This window comes from Equus caballus, chromosome 24, assembly GCF_041296265.1.
Source record: "Equus caballus isolate H_3958 breed thoroughbred chromosome 24, TB-T2T, whole genome shotgun sequence".
In the NCBI taxonomy this organism is placed as follows: domain Eukaryota; kingdom Metazoa; phylum Chordata; class Mammalia; order Perissodactyla; family Equidae; genus Equus; species Equus caballus.
Genome location: NC_091707.1, coordinates 57,757,946 through 57,783,215, shown reverse-complemented (window position 1 = coordinate 57,783,215; position 25,270 = coordinate 57,757,946). Strand labels below are relative to the sequence as shown.

Here is a 25,270-nt window from a genome sequence, read left to right as displayed (position 1 = left end):
TGGGCCCCTGTTTTCAGTATGCAGTCCCCAGGTGTAAATGCTCTTTGATTCAACCTCTTTAGAAAACAAACTGCTCAGTTTCTACTAGGGCAGAGAGAGGGCAGTTGCCTGACTGGGCAGACTGCAGGAAGTGATACGGGGCCCTTATACAGGTATTCAGCCACTCCTGTTTCCACTTCTACTTGTACCTCCACCCATAACAGGAGCCAGCAGAACTCATTCCTGAACTTTCTGAATATTGTAGCATGACTCAGCAAGATTCTTGTTGCTACCAGCCCACCACTCCCAACCCTAACTCCTCCCCTTAGGGACTTGGTTTCAGCTCACTCTGGTTTACTAAGTCTATTACATGTTATGTTATGCTGTGCTGTGTTGTGTAGTATAGTGTTACATGCACTAATTCATCCACCTATTTTCCATCGGGCAAGACTAAGTTTAATTCTTTATCAGTTAGTCTTCTCTCCTATTTTTGATACTCCCTTTTTAATTCTTTTACCACTATTTAGTGAATGAGGGGAGGGAGAAAAGATAAATGTACTAATGTTTAACTGGAAGTCCTATATGCTAACACTTAATTTCCAATTTTGGAAAGGAGATTGTGAGACTGAACTACAGTTTTCTTCCTTGTTTCCAAAACATTTTGATAGCAATGTTTTTGAATTTGAGAAAAGAATTGCAAGTGTCCCTTCTTTGTTCAGCTCTGGAACTGCTGGACAGAAGCATAACTATCTATTCATTGAAAGTTTGAAAAAAGCCAATTATGAAATTCTGAGTTTGGCAATCTGGAAGTGGGCAGATGGCATTTTTATCACTTTCTCAATTTCTTCTATAGTTACTGATGCATATGGATTCTTTTCTGAAGTTAATTTTGATAACATATTTTCCTAGAAAATTATCCATTTCTTTAGGTTGGTTCTAATTTATTTGCACAAAAGGTTCCTTTATAATAATTTAAATTCTACTTTGCCTGGTCTTCTACCCAGCCCTCATTTCGTTCTTTGCCTGTGTTCTCTTCCTTTCTCCTGGATTAAATAACCAGTGGTTTATCTATTTTATCGCCTCCCTTCTCATCGCCCCTCAAAAAACCCCAAAGCTTTAGATTTATTATTTCCACTGTTTTTCAAATTCATTAATTTCCACCTTTAACTTTATTAGTCCCTTATATTATTACTTCCTGAGATTCATTCTGCTCTCTTTTTTAACCTATTAGTTTAATAATGTATTTATTGTCATTCTTTCTTGTTTAATAATGTTTTTAAAGCTACAAGTTTTTTTGAGTACCAAAAATAGTATTCTATAGGTTCTGATACATTGTTTATTAGTGTTAATTTCTATATATATTGCCATTTTGGCTTGCATTTTCTCTTTGACCCATGAATTCTGTGTTTTAAGTTCCACTTGTTTGTTTCTAATTTTATTGGTTTCTATTTTTATTGCTCTTCATTCAGAAAATGTAGCCTGGAAAGATCCGTTAGTTAGGCTTATTAATCATATTAACAGGACCACTGCTTAAAGTTGTGCAAATTACATATTGCCCTACCCTAAGGAAATAATTTACTTTGTAGTAATCATAGATCTGAATAGTTACTACAATTTCCTGGCACACAGCCGTAATGTATCCTCAGAAAGGGACGCTTAAAAAAAAAAAATTTCATGAAGTTGTACTATGGGCTAGTGAGACACTGTATATTAAGATCTGCATCTTTTTTCCCTCAATTTAATGTGTCATAATGGCCTGAGAGAGGAAAGTCTCCTTTGTCACTCTTGTGTTTCTATTAATTTAGCTCAGATTTTATCTGTCACATATTCTGGGGTTCTATTTATCATTTGCCATTCTACTATTAAAATTTTAAAATACGAAAATAAATTTAAAATAACTGCCCTTAAAACAGCAATTGTTAAGTGAACCAGAATAACCAAGAACAGAGTGTGTGAGTGTACAAAGAGGTGTGGAAATTCTACATTGCAGATCAGTGGGGAAAAGAGAGACTGGGCAACAAGTCGTAACACATACAAAAAAACACAAAATTGGATCCCTACCACACAATGTGCACAACTTCCAGGTAGATTAAAGGTTACGAAAACTTTAAGACAACAGGGAAGAATATCTTTAGCGCCTCAGGTAGGGAGGAATTTCTTTAAAAAGACACAAAAAGTACAAACCATATAAGAAAAGAATGACAAATGCAGGTGCGTTAAAAGTAAGAACCTCTTACTTATGCACCCCTATGTTCACTGCAGCATTATTCACAATAGCCAAGACGTGGAAGCAATCCAAGTGCCCAGTGACTGAGGACTGGATGAAGATGTGGTATTATACAATAGAATACTACTCAGCCATAAGAAAAGGATAAAATCGTCCCATTCACAACAACATGGATGGACCTTGAGGGTATTATGTTAAACGAAATAAGACAAACACCATATGATTTCACTCATATGTGGAAGATAAACACACAAAGAGAACAGTTTAGTGGTTACTGGAAGGGGAGGTATTTGGAGGGTAGGCTCAAGGGGTGAAGAAGTACATTTATATGGTGACTGATAAATAATAATGTACCACTGAAATTTTAGTTATAAACTATTATGACCTCAATAAAAAAATAAAAAACATCAGGAAAAAAAGAACCTCTTCCATTAAAAGACAACATCAAAAGAATGAAAAGATATACCATCAAGCGGAAGAAGATATCCGCCACATGTTAGTATCTGGAATATAAAATCTCCTAAAATGATTAAGGAAAAAAAATCCACTAGAAACTGAAGACTTGAAGAGGCACTTCACAGAAGAAACAAAAGCCAATAAAAATATGAAAAGATGTAACACTTCATCAGTAATCAAGGAAATATAAATTAAAATCACAATGAAATATTATTTTTATACCTCCCAGACCGGCAAGAATTAAAAAATCAGATAAAATCAAATTTTGATGAGGATGTGACATTACTTGACCTTTTTCTTATATGTTACTGGTGGGAATATAAATTAGCACAATTGCTTTGAAAACAATTTGGCCTCCTCTAATGAATGAGGATGTACATACTCTGTGAACCAGTAATTTTACTACTGGATATACACCTTAAGAAACTCTTGCACAAGTGTACCAGGACACATACAGGACAATTCATAGCAGCAACATTTGTAATAGAAATAGCTATAAGCAATCCAAATGACTCTGAACCAGAGAATGGATAAATAAATTGTGACATTTTCATATAATAGGATATTATATAATCATAAAAATGAGCATGGTAGTGAAAGTGAATTATAGCTAGTGTCAACATGGAACACAATTTGAGCAAAAGAAAGGAAAAAGGAGAAGAATACATAAAATAGTATTCCATTTATACAATATTTAAAATCTTCACACGATACTGATGAGGGATCCATATGTGGTAAAACTTAAAGACAGTCAAGAAAATAATAACACGAAACTCTTGTTACTGGTTGCCTGGTAGGTGGGAAATGAAGAAGGGGAAGCAGGCTGGGAGAGCCACAGTGTGACTGACTTTAAGGTGTTGTTGATGATCTTTCTTAAACCAAACAGGCGTTCATTTCCTAAACATATTTATACTGAAAACACGTAATATTCTTCTGTATGTAAAGAATTTAATAAAAATTAAAACTTAATTGTAAATAATTGCTCAGATTTAGCTGATTAATAAAATTAAGCAGTTTTTAAAATTTTAAAATAAGAGTGGTAGCAATGTGGATTTTTATGATCAAATATTTCAAAGACAAATTCTTCCACTCCTCCAAACCCAAAGTTCTTGTGGTCAAGATTCCTGGAATCAGGGCCATATGAAGAAATATTAGTGTTAAAATAAATTTGGCACTTAAAAAATAAAGAACAGATTTTGTTGGGTATCTACCACATGCAAGGTGAACTTCAGTACACTCCTTTGCTATCCTTCCCATATGGAAGGTGCTGGGCCTGATTCCTTCCAAGGGGACATGTTGGAAAAAGACTATTAGAAGTTAGGACTTTAGGTTCTAACGCTAGTTCAGTCGCTTTCTCACTAGATGACTGAAGGAGCTACAAAATCTTAGAAAGCTTCAGTCTAGCCATCTGTAAAATATAGATAAAAATAGCTATGTCACAGGGCTGCTGTAAGAAACAGGCCACAAATGACGCAGGTAGTGTGCAGAGTCATTAAGAATTTGGCCTCTGGAGTACACTACCTGGCTCCAGCCTGGCTCTAGCACTCACTCACTGGCTTTAACTGTGGTACCCCCACAGCTAAAGGAGCCTGACATGTAGAAGGCGTGGAACAGAACCTGGCACACAAAAAGCATGTGATATGTGATTGTGATTCAGGCTGTTGTTATGGTTCTCTCCCAAAGATCTAATTTGTGCCCCATTTTCAATTTTCTGCAAATGGGTCCACGCTATATTTTAAGTTTAACCTACTTAAAATACTTGGTTCTATGATGACTTATCTAAAATGGGATAATGAATCATTGGTACAATTAAAAATAAATTCTATGGAATACTACTCAGCCATAAAAAAGAACAAAATCGTCCCATTTGCAACAACATGGATGGACCTTGAGGCAATTATGTTAAGTGAAATAAGCCAGATAGAGAAGGACAATCTCTGTATGACTCCACTCATATGAGGAATTTAAACATGTGGACAAAGGGAACAGATTAGTGGCTACCAGGGGAAAGGTGGGGTGGGGGGTGGGCACAAAGGGTGAAGGGGTGCACCTACAACACGACTGACAGACAATAATGTACAACTGAAATTTCACAAGATTGTAACCTATCATTAACTCAATAAAAAATAAAAAAATAAGTAAATAAATTCTAATACTCTCAATTCACAATCTACTCAATTATCAAGCTGTATTATTTCCTGCCAAAGTGAAAATAAGTCTAGCAAGGGTTTGCCTTAGATTTCATTTATCATCACCCACTTGTATTAGTTTACCAGATCCATTACATGATATGGATGAAGATGCTGGACGGTAAATAAACGTCAGGACTCTAATAATTACTTTTGTTAATGGCCTGAACTGTTAGCCTGATACAAGTCAATATGGAAAAAGGGAGGCATTAAGAAAGGAAAAGATGAACAGAGTTGTTTAATGAAAAAGATTCCCAAAATGATTTGTGCTTCACCTGATGGGGAAGGGGAAGGAATCAAGTCCAGAAATTGGGTATCACGGCATTCCCAGGAAAAGAATTCAAGAGAGGGAGGAAATTCTCAGGAGTGGCAGTGGCAGCAGTTTTTAAGACTCAGAACCCTGGGAAGGGGTCATCTTTAAACAGGTTACCTTTAGAAAGAGAAGAGAAACTAAGAATTTTGAGAGGAACCAAAGGAAGTCTAGGAGCCATTCTCTCCCGGGCTGGGCACTTGGGATTCCTCTGCCTCACCCTATAGACCTATGAGGGGTGGGAATTGGGGGGCATTTTGAAGGAAACATGGGCTTTTTTTTTCTCTTCAAACTCCACAGATGATTCTAATGCACAGCAAGGGTTGAAAAATGACTGGTTTAAGGAGGCTGAAGCAAAACAGCCCCAAATAACCCGGTGGGGTAGCAGTAAAAGCAATTACACTGTGGACCACATGAAAAGCATCAACTGTTCTCTCTGCCTTCAAATTAGACAGTTCTCTGATTTGTCCTACAACTAAGATTCCCTGGGACGCCAAAAAATGCCACTACTGTTACAGAGTTCTAACATTAACAGTGGCTCCAAAACAAATATCAGCTTTAAAAAGAAAACAGACTGAGTGGGTGTAAGTAGGATTTCCCCACAAAAGACCCTAATAAAAGGAATGAATACTCAATAATCCTTCAATGATCATTTGGCAATCTACTGTATATTTTGCATATACTTGTATTTAATGTTCATTCTGTTTTTCTTCAGTAATTTTGATTAAATTTTTTTAAAAGATTTTATTTTTCCTTCTTCTCCCCAAAGCCCCCCAATACACAGCTGTGTATTTTAGTTGTGGGCCCTTCTAGTTGTGGCACATGGGAAGCCACCTCGGCATGGCTTGATGAGTGGTGATAGGTCCGTGCCCAGGATTCGAACTGGTGAAACCCTGGGCCGCCGAAGCAGAGTGTGCGAACTTAAGCTCTCAGCCATGGGGCTGGACCCTGATTAAAATTTTTCAAACACAGGGATTTCCCTTTCTCACTAAAAGTCTGCATTTAAGAATGGTGCTTGAATCTTACTCAAAAAATGCTTTACTACTGGGTCAACAGATCAACTAAAGAATGAATTCTCCATTAAGGGCCTTGTTGGATATTTTAATTGGATGAAGACATCCTTATCTAATTTGTATGACACCAAACTAGAAGTGATAGCTAATACAAAGATTCATTAATCAAAAATTCCCCAAGAGACTTGAATTATGGCAGAAAACCCATTAAATGCTCTTTAGCAGGTATCAAATTCAGGTAAGAAAAAAATCAATTCTAGGTATGGAACAAACTAGTCCTATATTGAGGGCAATTCCTGCGGCTGGCCCAAGAGGCTATTTATTCTCAGAAGGGACCACAAAGACTCGAAATAGCTGGCTACGTTTGAAGTAGTAGATTTAACCTTTCTAACTCCATATGGCAGAATAGAGAAGTGTTGTAGAAGTTTCTAGAAGACAGATGCTACTACGAACTAAGGGAAAAAACCCCCTGATAATTACAGCTGTCCAACATTGGAACAAGATGGCATAGAAAGGAGTGTGCCGCCATCCCTAGATGTGTTTAAAGCTAGCTAACTAACGAGCTATCACATATATTTAAAAAATCAATTATTTCATTATATGTTACAAATTTCTTGCTTTTAATTAAGTAGTTCCAGCTTAAGAAAAAGAGATTCCTGTTTAAATCGATTCTGCCACAGTATGGTGACAATTAAGTTTCTGCCACCGAGAAGACTATTTCTAAGATCAAATTTTAGTCAGTCAGGAGAACCCAGGGGAATATTAGGGAATCACTGAAAAGTTTATTACACACGGACAACTGTTCCTTATAAGAGCTGGGGCATTCAAGGCTCCTGCCAAGGCCTGATGTAGCCTCCAGTTCATCTTCTTCCAGCTCAGGAGCCTGACCTGCCCTGCACACTTGCAGGTCTCTGCAGCCCACTGCTGCTGTGGCTTCTTGGGCTGTGTGTGCACTCCTCCCACCAACACTTAGTGAGTACCCCGACGTCAACACAGCAATGAAGACTGCAAAAGTCTTTCCATTCTTTATTACTTGGTGAAAAATATTTAGATCCTTCAAGACCTAGGTAAAATTTTACTCCAAACTACATGGATTCACCCAGAGTTCGTTGACCTTATCTGACTCTTCAGAGACAAAACAGAACTTGGTTCAGGAGGACAAGGATGTTTCCTAAATTAATTACTAAGAAGACACTCTTATTTTTCATTTGAAATCTACATGTTCCTTGTAACACTATCTCCTTACTCTGTGTTTTAAAATGTAGGTTTTATTATTTTTCAGGTATGGTGAACCAAGAGATCAGGAGGGGACTGCCAGTGAAAGGATCATTTGTTACTCATAGTTCCCAAGAAAGGGTGGGCAGATAGTGTCACGCAGGGCCAGATGTGGAAGCCCAGGGTCAGTTAGGAGGCAGAAGGAGCAAAGGGAAAGTATGGGAAAGAGTCTTTATCATGGTTCCCACAAGAAAGATAAGGCCAGGCAGGTAAGCAGGCTGAGGACTGGCTCATTTGAATAATTCCAGCAGGCTCTGGGGTATAAGTGCGCTCCTAGTTGTCTGGTACCTAGCACTGGGGTTAGGGCAGAGGAATACTGCCTCCTGGAGTTCAGGAGCCAGATAGGTGAGGTGGTGTGGAATACAGGCTTGGGATTAGCTGGTTTGCATATGAACAGTGTGCTCAAAGGGGAAAGGCTGATATTTCTAGGAATTAGCTAGCCCTGCGAGGGGCAGTCTCTCTCAGGTCAGCAAAGTCCCAGATGCCAGAGCATCAAGAGTAGAGAAAAAAAGAAAATATACTTAATATTTTTGCTTTCTTTTTCTTCATAGCACTGACATTATACATTTGTTTATTGCTGCTCCCCTACTAGGATGTCAATTCCATGAAAACAGGAACTTCATTTGGTTCAATGTAATATTCACAGTGCTTAGAACAGTACCTGGCATACAGCAGGTGTTTAATAATAAGTGTTTGTTGAATGAATGAGTGAATAACTAAACAAACCTGCATAAAAACATGGCTAATGCAATGTTTGTAAGGGGAGGGGAGGTACAAGGTCTACTTCTCTCAAGTACTTGAAATATTCTCCCAACTTCAAACTATTAACCAACTTCTTTATAGTTACTACAAAGGAAAGCCTCAGGTTAGTTCTCATCCAATTTTTCATAAATTCTGAATTAGGGAAACAAATAACTACGGTAAGGTGGCATAATGGGATGAAAAGTGCCCATATTTGGGAGTCAGGTCAAAATTTACATCTTTGCTCCATGACTTACTAGCTGGGGAGCTTCACTACATGAACTTCTCAGAGTCTGCCTCCTTACTGGAAAATCAAGATGGTAATAACGTACTCACCTAACAGAGTATAAAGAGGAAAAGATACCTACCAGACTAGCTGATGCGAAACAGTTTAATGTCTACATGTGTAAGAACACAGGAGGCACATGCTGTAGTATCTAATGACAATGAATTCCTATGTAACTAATACACAATAGTGCTCCTAGGATGTTGCTTACCACAACTGCTCTATCGTCTGAACTGTGGCAAACGTTTTCATTTAGAGTTCATTAATGCTTGACTCAATGCTAAGTATACCTATCACAGAATGACTGTCCAAGTATCCATCACTTATTAATTAGGGGACTTTGGGCAGGTATCTCTCTGGCCTCTCTTTCTTTAATAATAGAACTTACCTCATAAAGTTGTAAAGATTAAATAAACGAATGCTACCAACTGAACTGTGTTCCCTCAAAATTCATACACTGAAATCCTGCCACACAAAATGATGGGATTTGGAGATGGGGCTTTTGAGAGTTAAGTAGGTTTAGATGAAGTCATGAGGGTAGGTCCTCATGATGGATTAGTGCCCTTATAAGTAGAGACACCAGGGAGAGTGGAAGCGCACTCACTTCGCAACTGCTTCACTCGCTCGCTCTCTCTGTGCCACACACGAAGACACAGTGAGATGGAAGCCCTCCCCAAGCCAGAAAGAGCTCTCACCAGAACCCAACCATGCTGGCACCCTGATCTTGCACTGTCCAACCTCCAGAAGTGTGTGAAATAAACATCTGTTGTTTAAGTCACCCAATCTATGGTATTTTGTTACAGCAGCTGGAGCAAATTATTACAGTGAGTTAATATAGGGAATACACTTACAACAGTGCTCAGAATATACTAAATGCTCAAATATCAGCCATTATCAGAAGTAGGCTACTGCAATTAAGTCCTACAAAAGAGACCTAGCCAGAACCTACCATTCAATTCTTAAGCTTTACTTACTTCCTATGAGAGGAAAATTTTAAACAAACAAAAAGCATCTCTCATGCCCCAAAACAAAGCAAACAAAAAAACTAATATTCAGCAGGACACACAATAATGGCAAACATTCGGTCCTTACCATGTGCCAGGTATTATTCTGAGCTCTTCTAAGGGGTTTTAAATGTTAAATTCTCACTAAAGCCCTATGAGATACTGTTATTGTTCCCATTTTACAAATGAGGAAACTAAGACCTAGGACTTTAAGTGACTTGTCACACAGCTAGCCTGGGTTGAAGACTAGGTTTGAATCCATGCAGTCTGGCTTCACTGTGTTCCTAACCATTACTCTACAGTCCCTCTTTATGTTAACAGTCTACTCCAAGACTGAAAAAGAACACTAACAACTTTAGATAGATTACACTTAGTGTACTGGCATGTCTTAATAAAGTCTAGTATTTTTGAATAGGTAAACACATTTTTAAAAAATGAACCATGACTTACTTCTTAATGACAGACTTAGATGCAATAAAACAAGACCCAGCAAGATCACCTGCGTATAACCAAATCGAAACTAAAAATGACTTTGTAAAACCTGGAAGAACACTAACTGTTATTTATTACTGTTGTTTTCAAAACCATTATAGGTATACAATATGACAGAGTTGTTTAAAGGCTGACCTAAAAGACATTTATGAGCAGGAAACATCTCAGGAATAATAGTTAGAAGTTAAGGAGTACTAAAGCAATGGCGAAAAATATATCGCTTACTAGAATCTAACATTTATTAACTCAATGGCTGGAAAAATAAAAAGGAAAAATGAAAAGCCTGTCTGTGAAAATAACATCAGTTTGCAAATAGGCAGTCAATTCAGGTTTATTTACATGCATTTATTAAATGTACATGATTCAATGTGCAAGCCTGAATATTGTGAACATTTTGAAATGGACACTATTTTAATACCTATTTCGAATACTGACTGAATGAACCAGTTCACATGTTTTGGTAGTAGCAGTACAAAAAGATTACATAGTGTTGATAGCAGAATGTTCCTTAAAGTGAATGTTAGCTTCTAAGGCAGTGCCCAAAGCTCCAGGACTTAAAGTCACAATATAAAGAGAGCTATTCCTCACGCAGGTGTGATATGATTGTGAATGGTGCTGAGGAAGAAAAAGATCGCAAGAACTACTATCCCAAAAGCAAAAGATGCCAGGTACACTCCACCCTGCTTCTACTTTTCCATGGAAAAGGAACTCAGCGAAAAATAACGTGAAAGAAATATATATATAGAATGCTTCTAAATTATAAGAAAAGAATATGAATTTATATACACAATTTAAAACAATGCCCTATAAACTGAAAACATTACACTTATCAAGTTATATAACTTGGACAGATCTGGCTTTAGTATAAGTCTTTTGTGTATGCTTCATACTTGAACTATACCATAAACAAATCTTAAAGTCCTACCTATTAGATTATTATGTGCTACAATTAATGCTGATGCAAATCTGTACAATCACACTATCAGGCTAATCAATCTACCATGTACCAAATTGATAACAACATGACAAACAGTAATCTGTAATAATGATAATAAAGTAGCAGCAATTAAAAACTATAACCGAAAATAATGAAAAAAGCAAGCAAGAAAAATTACAACCAACTCAAGACAATACTATGATAAAATTCTTCCTAAAAAACCGCTACAATTCCAGTTTATCTACAAGTACACTCGAATAGTGGAAGATTTGTAACATCACCAGAACACTGAACTTCTTTATATGGTGATTTTAGTTCTGAATACCAAATTTTAGTAATCCCTAATTTACTTATTAGTACCAAGTCCCTAGATATATGAAGAAATGAAAATTTAAGGAACTAGGTACAATTTCATCTTCAGAACAAAAGACTGGAATTTCTGGATCCTTTCAGTGCCACCTTGAGAACCCACTATGTCCTGCAGAACCACTTGTTTGAATACCATTTTTAGTGCAAGATAAAGTCTATCTCCCTTCCCATCTCACACGCGCGCACACACACACACACAGGCTTCAAAATTATTATATAAATGGAAAATAACTATTAGGGACATATTTATAGGGCATTACACTTACAATATCTTACATGTGCAGTACTTCATTATATGCATTATTTCTTTAATACATCCATCCTGAGAAGATGAAATTCTCTCCATTTTAAAGATGAGGAACCCAATGTCCAGAAAGTTAAATGACTTAACTTTCTCAAGGTCAAGTTAGACATTCGCTTAAGTGGCAGAGCCAGGACTTAAATTCAGGACTTCCTGTCCCTAGTTCAAGGTCTTTGTACCCCCAACTACTATAGGTCAAATCTAGAAATCAAATAAAGTATGTAAAACGCTTTGCACATAAAAAGAACTAGAAGGATCTTACTATGAAGGTCATTAATCGTTTGCTGATGTGCCAGTGAAATAGCTATGGCCAGGCCCCACCTTAGCAATTAAATCTCGCCTGTCAGCCAGTCATCAGGACTTTGAAAAGAGGCCCAGGTGATTCTAACAGGCACCAGGGTTGAGAACTTCTGATCTATGTTACATGATACAAATGGCAACAGTGCATTACAAACATGTTTTTCAACTATCATTCAGTTTTACTTTTATATTTTCCTTTTATATGAATTAATCATCACTCCTTAATTAGACATAGTGGGACACTTTAATATAGCCAAAGTACTGACTTTAAAGATCTCAGTATTAGCTATAAGAAAGGTATATAACTCTGCTCATTATATGAAAACATGTTGTTCTGTCTTATTTTTAAAAACTCTATTCTAGTCAATATTTAGAATATTCAATTTTGAAGTACAGCCTTCAGTTTGTACTATTAAGATCATTTAAATCATTATCTTCAACTGAAGGAAAAAAATCCAACAATACTATTTTTAAACAATACTACACTTAAGTTGCACTCATGAGGGCTAAAGTTTTATTGTACTAAATGTAATAAATAAAAATAATGGTAGAGGTATTTAAGGGAAAAATTAGATGGCAATCAGCACTGAAAATAATTTAAAAAATACTGGATACTGGACCAATCTTACCTTTTGTAGACTTGTTGGATTCAACTGAGTTTTGTCAATTATTTTTATGGCAACCTAGAAAAAAAATTAACAAATATTCATGGATTTTAAGAATTTGGTAATTACAGACTAACTGGTAATAGTTTTATAAATGCCCAGACAGTGGCATTGTTAAAAAGCAAGTAAACAAATCTCAAAACCTAAAACTCAACTAGTTACAATAATATTTTATATTTTATAAATATTTTATAATTGAAAAGAGGGGCTTCAAGCAAATAAGGGTATTATTATAACATTTTATATTTAAGTTACCTATAGATATGGGGGAAAAAATCCCCCACAAACCTCTCCCTCACCAAAAAATAAGGGAGAGAGAGGGGCTGGCCCCGTGGTCGAGTGGTTAAGTTTGCGCGCTCTGCTGCAGGTGGCCCAGTGTTTCATTGGTTCGAACCCTGGGTGTGGACATGGCACTGCTCATCAAACCACGCTGAGGCAGCATCCCACATGCCACAACTAGAAGGACTCACAATGAAGAATATACAACTATGCACCGGGGGGCTTTGGGGAGAAAAAGGAAAAAAATAAAATCTTAAAAAAAAAAAGAGAGAGAGAGAGAGAGACTATACAAAACACTTTTAAAAACATATGGCAATGTAGCAAATCCATTCACTATTTACTGACACTTTAATTTTATCTTACTCTGGGATTGAAGGGCAGAAACTGCAGCTTTTATAGGTTTATATAGCCCAGAATGGCTCCCAGAGTGTCTTGCACACAGTGGGAGCTTGATAATTGAGTAAATACGTAAACAAATAGGTTGTTGTTAAATCTGAAAACTTTAAAAACATTTTATTAAAAAGATAAATAGACTTTTAGGTGGTTAAAGAAGGAAAAGGGATGAGTTCCAGACCAATTTGTAGGTTAACACAATGAATGTACAGAGGCAACAAACTGGTCACCTGATAGCCTTCTCTCAAAAAGGGGTGAGGATACCCCAGGAAGTCTAAAACAATCCACTAAGACATAGAAAGAAAACTAAAGCTTCTAGTTATATGTACTTCTTATCTTAAAAAAAGTAGAAAAATCAGTCTTACTAATATTTTCTAAGTGGAACTGCACAGGCATCCTCACCTGGTCTGTTCATCATTTCTTGCAGAAAGTGATTTCTAGGAACTATGGATATCCAGAATGAGGGGACGGGAGTGACAACGGGATGGAAGAGAACATAACTGAAGAGAGCAGCTTTGCCATGAACTGAGCAACATAATTAACTCAGCTTTGCACCTGAGGTCCAGAACATATCGATGAGGCTGTGTTTCCTCCTGTGCATCCTTCAGAGGACAGATCCAATGAGAAGAAACACTGAAGAAAGGGACTATAGTCAAAGTCTGGGGAAAGCAGCTCAGAGATTCTCTACATCAATGATTCTCAAGCTTTTTGGTCTCCTTTACACTCCTGAAGATTACTGATGACCCCAAGTGTAGGTTATATCTATCAATATTTACCATATTACAAATGAAAACTGAAAAAGTGTAAAAATAAGTGAACAACTCATTTCAACATCGTAATATTCAACAAATGGTGCTGGGGAAACCTGGATATCCATATGCAAAAGAACGAAGTTGGCCTCCTAGCTAACATATACAAAAATTAGCTCAAAGTGGATCAAAGATCCAAATCTAAGACCTAAAACTATCAAACTCTTTGAAGAAAATAAAAGGCAAAAACTTCATGACCCTGGATCTGGCAATGATTGCTTAAATATGACACTAAAGGCATAGGGAAAAAAGGAAAAAAATAAATCGGATTTCATGAAAATTTTAAAATTTTGTGCATTGAAAGACAGTGTCAAGAGTAAAAAGGGAAGCCATCAAATAGAAAATATTTGCAAATCATAAATCTGACAAGAGATTAATAGCCAGAATAAATGGAGAACACCTAAAACTCAACAACAAAAAAACAACCGAATTCAAAACTGGCCAAAGGACTTGAAGAGACATTTCTCCCAAGAAGATATACTAATGGTCAATAAGCACATGAAAAAGATGCTCAACGTCACTTATCTTTAGGGAAATGCAAATCAAAACTACGAGATACCACTTCATACCCACCAGGACAGCTACTATTTAAAAAAATAAAACAAAAAAACCCCCAAAATTATAAGCCTTAGTGAGGATGTGGAGAAACTGGAACCCTTGTGCACTGCTGGTAGGAATGTAAAACGGTACAGCTCCTGTGGAAAACAGTATAGAGTTCCTCAAAAAATTAAAAAAATAAAATTACCATATGATTTTAGCAATTCCACTTCTGGGTATGTACCCAGAAGAATAGAAAGCAGGGACTTAAATAGATATTTGTACACTCATGTTCATAGCAGCATTATTCATAATAACTAACACATGGGAGCAGCCCAAGTGTCCACTGAGGGGATGCACGGATAAGCCTAATGTGGTATATCCATGTAATGGAATGCTAGCCGTACAAAGGAAATTCAGGTGCACACTACAACATAGGTGAATCTTGAGGACACGATGCTATGTGAAATAAGCCAGTCACAAAAAGACAAATATTGTATGATTCCACTCATACGACATACCTGGAGTTTTCAAAATCATAGAGACAAAGTTGAATGGTGGTTGCCAGGGGCTGAGGAAAGGGGGGAATGGGGAGTTAGTGTTTAATGGGTATAGAGTCTCAGTTTTACAAGATGAAAAAAGTTCTGGAGATAGACGGTGGTGACGGTTGCACAACATTATGAATGTATTTAATACCACTGAAATACACACTTAAAAATGGTTAAGATGATACATTTTATGTTACTGTTATTTTTAAAGATTTTATTTTTTTCCTTTTTCTCCCCAAAGCCCCCCAGTACATAGCTGTATATTCTTCATTGTGGGTCCTTCTAGTTGTGGCATGTGGGATGCTGCCTCAGCGTGGTTTGATGAGCAGTGCCATGTCCACACCCAGGATCTGAACCAACGAAACACTGGGCCACCTGCAGCAGAGCGCGCGAACTTAACCACTCGGCCACAGGGCCAGCCCCTATGTTGTATTTTATTACAATAAAAAATTGGGGGGAAAAAGCCCATTACATGTTAATATAAATAACATTTTTATGGAATTCTCATGTGTTTCTGTGTTCAATCTGTTGTGTTATCACATGTCACATAGCCTCCTGAAATTGTACGTTAGACTGGAAAAAGCAAATAATGTCTTAATAGTATTACAAACATAGTTTTGACTTTGCACACCCCCTAAAATGGTCTCAGAAAAACCTTGAGGGGTCCCCATGCCTATTTCAAGAACTGGTGCATTATTCATATTAACACTGTTTAAAAACAAAAATCTGCTTAACTTGGTCTAAAGCCTCCATCTGCCCAAGTTATCTGATTACTTCCTATGAACCTATTAACCTCCAGAGGAGCTACAGAAAGAGAAATGCTGCAGCGAGGACTCCAGTGAGTCTCTCTGGAGTGGAAGGAGCCCACCTCTTCTTGCTCCCATCTGGGAGAGGAACAAAATCAGAATTGAAGGAGGAGTGGAAAGTTAATGAGTATGTATCCTTGAAAAAAGTAAAGTTAGTATTGTAATTTTCTATTTGGAAAATATAAGTCTTGATAGAAATTATAGTAAATTAAGCAAAACAACATACTGGCTACTGGAATACCCAAACAATGACCACCTTGTGTATATCTCAACTGGAAAGAAGATGTCTTATTCATTGTTACAGCCCTAGCACATTACCAGGTACATAAGAAGCATTCAATAAATGCTTGCTGAGTTGATCTGAGGCCTTGAACACTCACATCAGTAACCACACACACACATTAGAGATGGAGCCAGAATGGTATCTTTTCTCATGACTGGACTCTTGATCACTAGTTTTTTCTGGTTCTGCTCAATATCTGCCTTCTATTCTAAAGATTCTATTCTGATTATGTTTCTTATTCATTTTCAAGTACTGCTATTCAAACAGTGTCTAAAGCAAAAACAGGAGCTCAAAATATGCTGCATTCAGCTAAATCGACCAGTAGGAAAGAGTCATTTTATCAAAAGCAAGTGTCCTCAGAGTAAAACATCATTTAACATGATGTGCGTGTGTGTCACTGAAGCCTGAGGGGGGAAGCTCTTAATCCCCTCTTCCTTCGAGCTCCCTTCTGGGATGACTCAACTACCAAAAATAACCTTGACCCAGAGCTGGAGCCTGGAGGAGAGCTCAGACCTTGAGGTCACCAAAAGAGGCAACTGTGAGGCATCCCTAGGTGCCTCAGGAAGATGGAGATTGGAGAGAAGACCACCCACTCACTCTCAAGGTTGTAGAGTTTTGTTTTGTTTTGTCTGGGGTGGGGAGGGGTGGTGCACACAGCCAAAGTCAAGGGAGCACACTAGGCAAGGAAAGATGAGTGTCCCAGCCACGTGTGTAAAGTTCTGGGAAATTCCATTTACTCGTCCTGATGCCAGAAGCAAAGTAGAAAATTATGAAGTAGGAATAAAGAGAGCTCATACATGAGAAGGGCTTCTCCCAGCATTCCTCAACTGAAAGGGCCCAACAAACCTGTAGCAAACACCTACTGGAGAAAAATCCTATCTTCTACTTCCTGTCAACTCACTACTAGTCACATGATCCTAATATTCTGCTCCTGGCAGGTGTTAAAACACCCACAATCAATAAAGAGAAGGCAAAAAAAGATCCCAAATCCTTTAGGAGGACACAGTAGCTGGAAGAATGGTATACTAGTCAACTCAGGCTGCCATAACAAAAAATACCATAGACTGGGGGGCTTAAAAAGCAGAAATTTATTTTCTTTAATTTGGGAGTCTGGAAGTTCGAGATCAGGGTACCAGCACAATCAGTTCCTGGTGAGGACTCTCCTCTTGGCCTGCAGATGGCCATGTTCTGTGTCTTTGCATGGCAGAGAGAGGAAAAAAACCTCTCTGGTGTCTCTTCTTATAGGGACACTAATTTTACTGCATCAGGGTCCTACCCTTATGACCTACCTAATTTAACCTAACAACTTCCACAAAGGGCCTATCTCCAAGTACAGTCACACTGGGGGTTAGGGTTTTAATACATGAATTCTGAGGAACACAATTCAGTCCACAGCAATGGAGACCAAGCCAAACAACAACAGTGGGCTATAAAATAAAAGTTCAAATTAAAACCTAATGATACATAACGACATGGAAGAATATCACAAACATAGAGTGGAGTAGAAGAAGCAGGCATAAAATAATACATACTGTATGATTCCATTAATATGATATTAAAGAAAAAACAGAAGAAATGATCTACTGTGTTAGACGTCAGGAGAGTGGATACCTTGGGGAGGAAGGATGGTGAAATGATTAGAAGGAGGTAGAAGAGAGGCTTCTGGGGTTCAAGTCATAGTATATTTTTGCTCTGAGTTATGGTTATGCAAATGTGTTTATTTGTGATAATTCATCAAGTCGTACACTTATGAGAGGACTTTTTCTGGATGTGTGTTGTATTTCACTAAAGAGTTTTTAAAACTACTGATGATGACTTTAAAAATTGATAATGAAAAGTCAATAGACAACGCCTAAAATTGACGGAATAATTAAGAATAGAAGCATGTTATTACAGATATAAAAGTAAAACCTAAAGAATCAGTTTGAAAGACTGAAAGTGGCCATCCTGGGAAATTAGGAAATTGGGAGCCGGGGAGAGGAGGTCAGAGGACACTTTTTTTTTTTTTTAACAAGCTTTGACTCTTAAACTGTATAATATGTAACTAGAATAAAAATAAAAAGGTTTTTTGTAACCATAATGAAGACATTTGGATAAGATGGCATACTCATCACATGTCTTTCTCTCTTCTCCCACCTGATAGCTCAATTAAAGAATAAAGACACAGGGCCGGCCCTGTGGCCGAGTGGTTAAGTTCCCATGTTCTGCTGTGGTGGCCTAGGGTTTAGTCGGTTCGGTTCCTGGGTGTGGACATGGCACTGCTCATCAAGTCATGCTGAGGTGGCATCCCACATGCCACAACTAGAAGGACACACAACTAAGAACATACAACTATGTACCAGGGGGCTTTGGGGAGAAAAAGGAAAAAAATAAAATCTTAAAAAAAAAAAAAAGAAGGAAGAATAACAAAGAATGGCAAAGAGAATGGGAGAGGTGCCATCAGTAGACAAGTGACTTTAAACAATTTCTGAGAGATAAAAATCTGAGGCACCTGTAGCAGGGCACATACAAGCCTAGAATGTGCTCAAAGAGTACAATACAGGAAAAACTTAAGTGACCAGAGAAAATAACTGGAAGGTCCCAGTGTAGGGGCCAACTTAACTCCTAGCCACCATGAAGCTAAGTCAGGTACCTGACCAGCACCTCCACACACCCCACCTCATGGAGAGAGCTCTCAATTTGCTTCTTAATGCTCCCCTCTTGACAACATTGAGAATCAAAAATCATTAGACATATGAGGAAAGCCTATGATTTTTTCTAATAGCCCTTTCCAGATATCTGTTGTTAGGCAAAACTATCAGCAATAATTAAGCCTCCTTTTTCAAAAACAAAAAAAAGAGAGAGAGAGACAGTTGATCCTCATCATTCACAGTGATTATGTTCTATAAAGTCGCTGTGAATACTGAACTACTGCTCCTAGGGAAATACAAGGTTAGGTTCCTGCGAGCCCTAGTCATAATATTTTCATCAACTGATCAATGCATAACCTTGTTTTATGTGTGTTTCTGTTTATTAAGGAAACTTTATTTCCTATATATTATCGATTTATTAACAATGAACTCTCAGTCAACAGCACGATATAACTCATGCCTGAATGAAGCTTATCTAACAAATGTATTTTCTCTGTAAAGCACGTCACAGCCTTGCAATCAGAACACTGGCTAGTACTTCAGCTTTACATTTGGGGGCCATTTAAAACAGTGAAATTGCCAACAAAAAGCATAAAAATGCGGAAAATGTGGACTAAACAGACCACAAAAAGGGCATTTGTCTACAGTACGAAAGCTGAAACATGACAAGAGTGTCACCTTGTTGAACCTCAGCTGGGGAAATGCACATCAAGCAATTCAAACTTTTTGCTGTTCTCTGTGTGTCCACAAATGACTGCAAAAGCACTGAGAGTACTGATTTTGGGATTACAAATAAATTTTAGGGAGTAAGTGAATTTGCAAATATGGAATTTTCAAATAATGAGATTGACTATATCTGTCCTGGAGATGGAGAGTGGTGATGGCTGCACAACAACGCAAATATACTTAATGCCACAGAACTGTACACTTAAAAATGGTTGAAATGGTAAATTTTATTTTATGTATCTTTTATCACAATAAAAAAAGGTATCAGGGCCAGCCCAGTGGTGCAGCAGTTAAGTGTGCACATTCCACTTCAGTGGCCCAGGATTTGCCAGTTCGGATCCTGAGTGCGGACATGGCACCGCTTGGCAAAGCCGTGCTGTGGTAGGCGTCCCACATATAAAGTAGAGGAAGATGGGCACAGATGTTAGCTCAGGGCCAGTCTTCCTCAGCAAAAAGAAGGGGATTGCCAGCAGTTAGCTCAGGGCTAATCTTCCTCAAAAAAAAAAAAAAACCAAACAAACAAACAAACAAAAGTATCAAAATTGTGTAATTAGGGGCCAGCCCAGTGGCCTAGTGCTTCAGTTTGCACACTCCACTTCAGTGGCCCAGAGTTTGCAAGTTTGCATCCCAGGCAAGGACCCAGCACTGCTAGTCAAGCCATGCTGTGGCAGCACCCCACATAAATAGAGGAAGATTGACACAGATGTTAGTTCAGGGCCAATCTTCCTCAAGAAAAAAAAAGCATAATAAAGTGATTCATAATTTAAAAGAACTGAGTTTATATGGGTTTTCCTTCTGTTTCTACAGATCAACTGTGAATACTCCACTTCCAGATTGTCTTAAAAGCATGATGATCATCTTTATGCTTTTCAGTTACATCTGTTACCAAAGTACTAAGGTTCTTTCATTTTTCTGCTTGCTTGCTTCCAAATCTGCTGCCATTAATTTCCAATTGAAGCAAATTGTTCTGAGTATTAATTCTTTTTTGTCTGTTACTACAGTTGTTTTGAATAAACATTCTACTAATCATTGCTCCTCACCAAGAAATTACTACTTGCTGAGTTTTAGTATAGCATCAAAGAACAGTACCTGAAGGGGTATTAAGATATTCCTCTCATTTCTAGCTAAATATTTGGGTGAGGCCAGATTTTATTCATCTACTTCAACCAAAACAATATGCCAAAAGAGTCTGAATGCAGAAGCAGACAGGAAAATCCAGCTAACTTCTATTAAGTTAGACATTAAAGAGACTTGCAAAAAATTAAAACACTGTCACTCTTCTTGATAATTTGTTTTGGAAAATAGCTATTTTTCATAAAAACACATTATTTATATTAACATGTAATAGGTTTGTGATTATTTTAAATGAATTAATATATATATTTTAAGTTTCTTACTGTTAACTTCTAATACAGTAAATATCAGTAGATATAACCTGATAAACAAAAGGTTTTTGAGAGTCCTCAATCTAAAAAGTTAAAAGGAGTTTTAAGGCAAAAAAACTTTAGATTGCACATAACCATTGAATCTATGATTATGATGATCATGCAGCATCAATGGAAAACTGCTTAGGATAAAATTCTGAGGGAAAAAATGAGGATACAAAATTATGACCAAAAGTATGTTGAAATAATATACACATAAATATGGAGAATATACAAAAATAAAAATGGTATTCATAATATTATGATCATGGGATTTTTCTCCTGTCTCCAAACTTTCTGTAAAGCTATTAACGCAGTCCTCACATGCACACAAAATTGTGACAAAAATAAATAACCACTTATCTAAATCTCAAGAAGTTTAGCACACATCCCAGGATGAAGAACTTTGGTTTTATCATTCTTACAATCAACAACAAATACTTATTGAGTACTTAGAGGCTGAGGGTAAACAAGGCTCAAGATCGAATCCTCCCCACTAACCCCTCTTTGTTGTCTCCTCTATCATAGAAGACAGGACACACACATGAGAAGGTAACAGTACACTTCCAGTTAAATGTGGAGGACTGACAGTAAAGGCATAGAGGCATAAAAACACAATAAGACATTGAGAAGACAAGAGCGGGGAAGGTATTTCAATAATTTTCTGAAAGAGAGCAGACAGAGAGCAGAGGAGAGGAAGGTATAACCAGACACGTGATTCACCCAGCACAACTTGGAAAGGGGGAGCTGCTGAGCTATTCTAAGGGCAAAACTCTACAGAGAATGTCTGCAGTTCCTCAACCCGACCAATAACCACTGGTTCTTAAGAGGCTGGAAATTAATTCTGTATAGAAGATGACAAGGCTCTGGATTCAAGGTAAATGAGTCCAGGAGAAGACAGGAGTGAGGCAGGGGGAATTAAGGGTCAGACTGCCTCTGAAGGGTGGGACCACCAGCTCTTCCCACACACAACAGAGGATTCTTATCTAAAGAAACTAAATAGGCCCAGAAAAGAGATCTAAAGATAAACAAATCTGGGGTCCTTCAGTAAAAGCACTGAACAACTCCCAACAGGAAAGCTCTGTGGTCAGATATGCAAACCCAGCTTCTGATCAGCTTCTTAGGGTTCCACCTTAATACAAATAGGCAACTAGAGATGATCAGATTCCAAAGAAAGTATCTGTATGAAAGAGATACATCAAGAAAGAAGCCCAGAGAAAAGAGATACAATGCAGGGAGCAAAAATCTACCTAAAAAAAAAAGAATTAAGGCTTTACTATCCTAAGGGACTTAACAGAAGAAAAAGCATTCATGACACCTGAACTGGATACAAATAATCAGAGAATAAAGAAAGAGCTAGGAGGAGAGGAGAGGACACAGACACACACACACAAATATTTAACAGAAAGACTGAAGATAAAATTAAAGATGTCCCAAAAAGTAAAATAGAAAAACAGAGCTGAGCTGGAAAACAGATTTTTTAAAAAATCAAGGCTCTTTTCAAGAGTCAGGTCTCTGATTAATGAGTACCAGGAACAATGAATGAAGATGAACAACTCCTTGGCACCTGTGAAATTTCTGAACAGTATAAATGAGAAGCTTCTAGAAAGGAAAAAAAAAAAAGTCACATACTTAAGCCACTTGCACTGTTATACTCTAGTATTTGGAACTATGAATATGTGAAAACGCTGTATGATCCTAATTTTGAATTTCCCACTCTCTAACCACCTCCTCCAACCTTTTCACTCACTTGCTCTACAACTCCAACAACTGTCGGAACTCACCAGGATCTAAAATCCATTGATCCCACCACCTTTGCATGGTCTGCCTTTCCCTCAAGTTCTTACTTCCTACTTAAATCTGTAGTTCTTCACTGTAATGACTCCCTTGGGTACTCCAAATCAATGCCTTCACTCCATTCCCATTTCACTACACTTAGTGTGACAAAATCCCAACCATCCACAAATGCCATGCTGCACCGGGGTAGTGAATGTTGTTGAAGAGTAATTTACTACCTTGCTTTCTATTCCCACTTTAAATCCATGATCACCAACCTCAGGGAAGCCTTAAGGTTGCCTGACAATTCTACTGCATTTCTCTAGTCCATTCACTCTCGAGCTTGCCCGGTAATTACTGTAACCTTCTCAGATCTCTGTCTCCTATCGATAATCACACTCTTAGCCGATGATCTTGCTTTCCATTTCACTGAAAAAAAAATAGCTGCAATGAGAAGAAAACGTCTACAAGCTCCCATCACCATACAGAGCCGCACACCTGTGCCTATGCCAGTACCCTCTACCTTCTTCCTGTTTCCATGTAAGAACTGTTCGCATTATCCAAGGCCAAAGCCTCCATCATCATCTCTCAACTCACTCCAGTATCTCTCCCACGCCACCACTTTCTCTCTTTCTGTTAAATTATTCCCATTAGCAGACAAACATGGTATTTTGCCCAACTTTTAAAAAATATCTTGGTCTGACATCTCCCTGTAGCTACCATCCCATTTCTCTGTGCCTTGAAAGAACTATCTTGCTGTCTCTAAAGTCCACCCACCCATTCTCTCTTGAACTAATATATTACACGATATGCATGGGTACTCTAAGATGTTTGAGATATGCTAGAACACCTGGGACAATTAGCAGTAAATACATAGAATCATAAAGGTGTTAAAAAAATTGAAGCAACTCAATTCTAGACAAAATTAAAAATTATATAAAAAAATAAATGATCACAGTTCAACAGTGAACAATATTTACAGAGCTTAGTTAAGTAATAAATCTAAGTTTACCCAAAGCTATCATTGCAATAGAAATATTGAGGAAAAGAAAGGAGATGTGGAAGTGAGTTATGTAAGAAAGCTATATCCTCATCTTCCATAAAGAGGAAGTCAGTGGTATCTAAAATTACAAATTTGGAGATGGCCAAGAGAGTATCAGAAGAAAGAGCTAAAGAATTGAAAGTGAGAGCCTTTGAGTAATGGTACTGAGTGACAAGGAGTGATGGGAAAAGAAAGTTCTGATTTTAGTTAGAAGTTTTTTAGAACTATTTGACTTTGTAAGCTATATGCATATATTACTATGGAAAAATTTTTTTAAGATAATTAAAAATAGCCTCAATTAAGTACCAAATGACAGATACAAGTGAGTTCTCCTGTAGTTCACGTGAGGGGAGAGATCCCTGGGAGGCTATGAAAATAAGTTGAGAAAAAAAAATGAGCTTGAAAGAAAACGTTAGGTTCAAAGGAAACTGTAGTATAGAAACAGACAATATTTCAGAAGAGAAAATAACCTTCAGCTGTGAAAAGCTGGCCAAAAACAAGACAGTAAATGCACCAAACATCCCCAAATCCATAGTAAATATGGGATAGTGCTTCCATGACACTAAGAAGAATGGATAGCATTTTCATTAAAGAATTAAATCAGACAAACTTTATGACCGGTATTTGTGTTCTTAAATATATATAAAATAAGGATTTTGGTGTCTATTTCTGATTAGTTCGTGGTCTAAAAATTAAGAATCATCCTGAGAGAAGGGTCTCATTTAAACTGGGCTTATACCACAATCATTCTGTTTAAAGACTTTATCAGAAACTGTTATCTAGCTGTACATAGTATACACCTTGGTTATAAGTCATTAATCTAATTTGTCTGTTCAGTAAAAATGCCATTCTTCCAATGAATGCATAAATTTTCTCATGTATCTTTTATGTTCCCAACATCCTTGTGATCTAAGTGCATGATACAGATTATACCCACTCCCTTCTTCTTTTAGGAAATTCTTTCCACTATATAATTCTACCTCATCTCTATTCTTACCCCAAGGATAGCAGTTAAAACTGTCTCTTAGGGGCTGGCCCCATGGCCAAGTGGTTAAGTTCACGAGCTCTGCTGCAGGTGGCCCAGTGTTTCGTTGGTTCGAATCCTGAGCGCGGACATGGCACTGCTCATCAAGCCATGCTGAGGCAGCGTCCCACATGCCACAACTAGAAGGACCCACAACGAAGAATATACAGCTATGTACCGGGGGGCTTTGGTGAGAAAAAGGAAAAAAAAATTTTTTTAATCTTCAAGAAAAAAAACACAAAACTGTCTCTTAACATAATATATAATAATTCTTTTATCTTATACTGACTCAGACTGAGTTAAGTCTCCCAATCGGTACTACCACTTCCTACAACACTCTGGGTTTTCTTTAGTGGTCTTAGTTACCTCAATAGGCAAGACACATCAAAGGGCAAGAAAATGCTAACAGAAATAAAGATTTTAGCTTTGAGAGGGCTGAGAACAGCATC

General features: G+C 37.5%; 1 protein-coding gene across 18 annotated transcripts in view; it reads right to left on the bottom strand.

Annotated features, from left to right (window-relative positions):
- Window positions 1-25,270, bottom strand: part of MARK3 (microtubule affinity regulating kinase 3) — a 103,379-nt gene that overhangs the window by 52,345 nt on the left and 25,764 nt on the right. For 15 of the 18 annotated variants that reach the window (XM_023628470.2, XM_023628461.2, XM_023628460.2 and 12 more), the window contains exon 3: window positions 12,509-12,562. The exons of the other annotated variants lie outside the window; for them this stretch is intronic. In XM_023628470.2, the coding sequence (XP_023484238.1) occupies window positions 12,509-12,562 (54 nt within the window). The remainder of the gene's footprint in view (window positions 1-12,508; window positions 12,563-25,270) is intronic. 18 annotated transcript variants of the gene reach the window in all.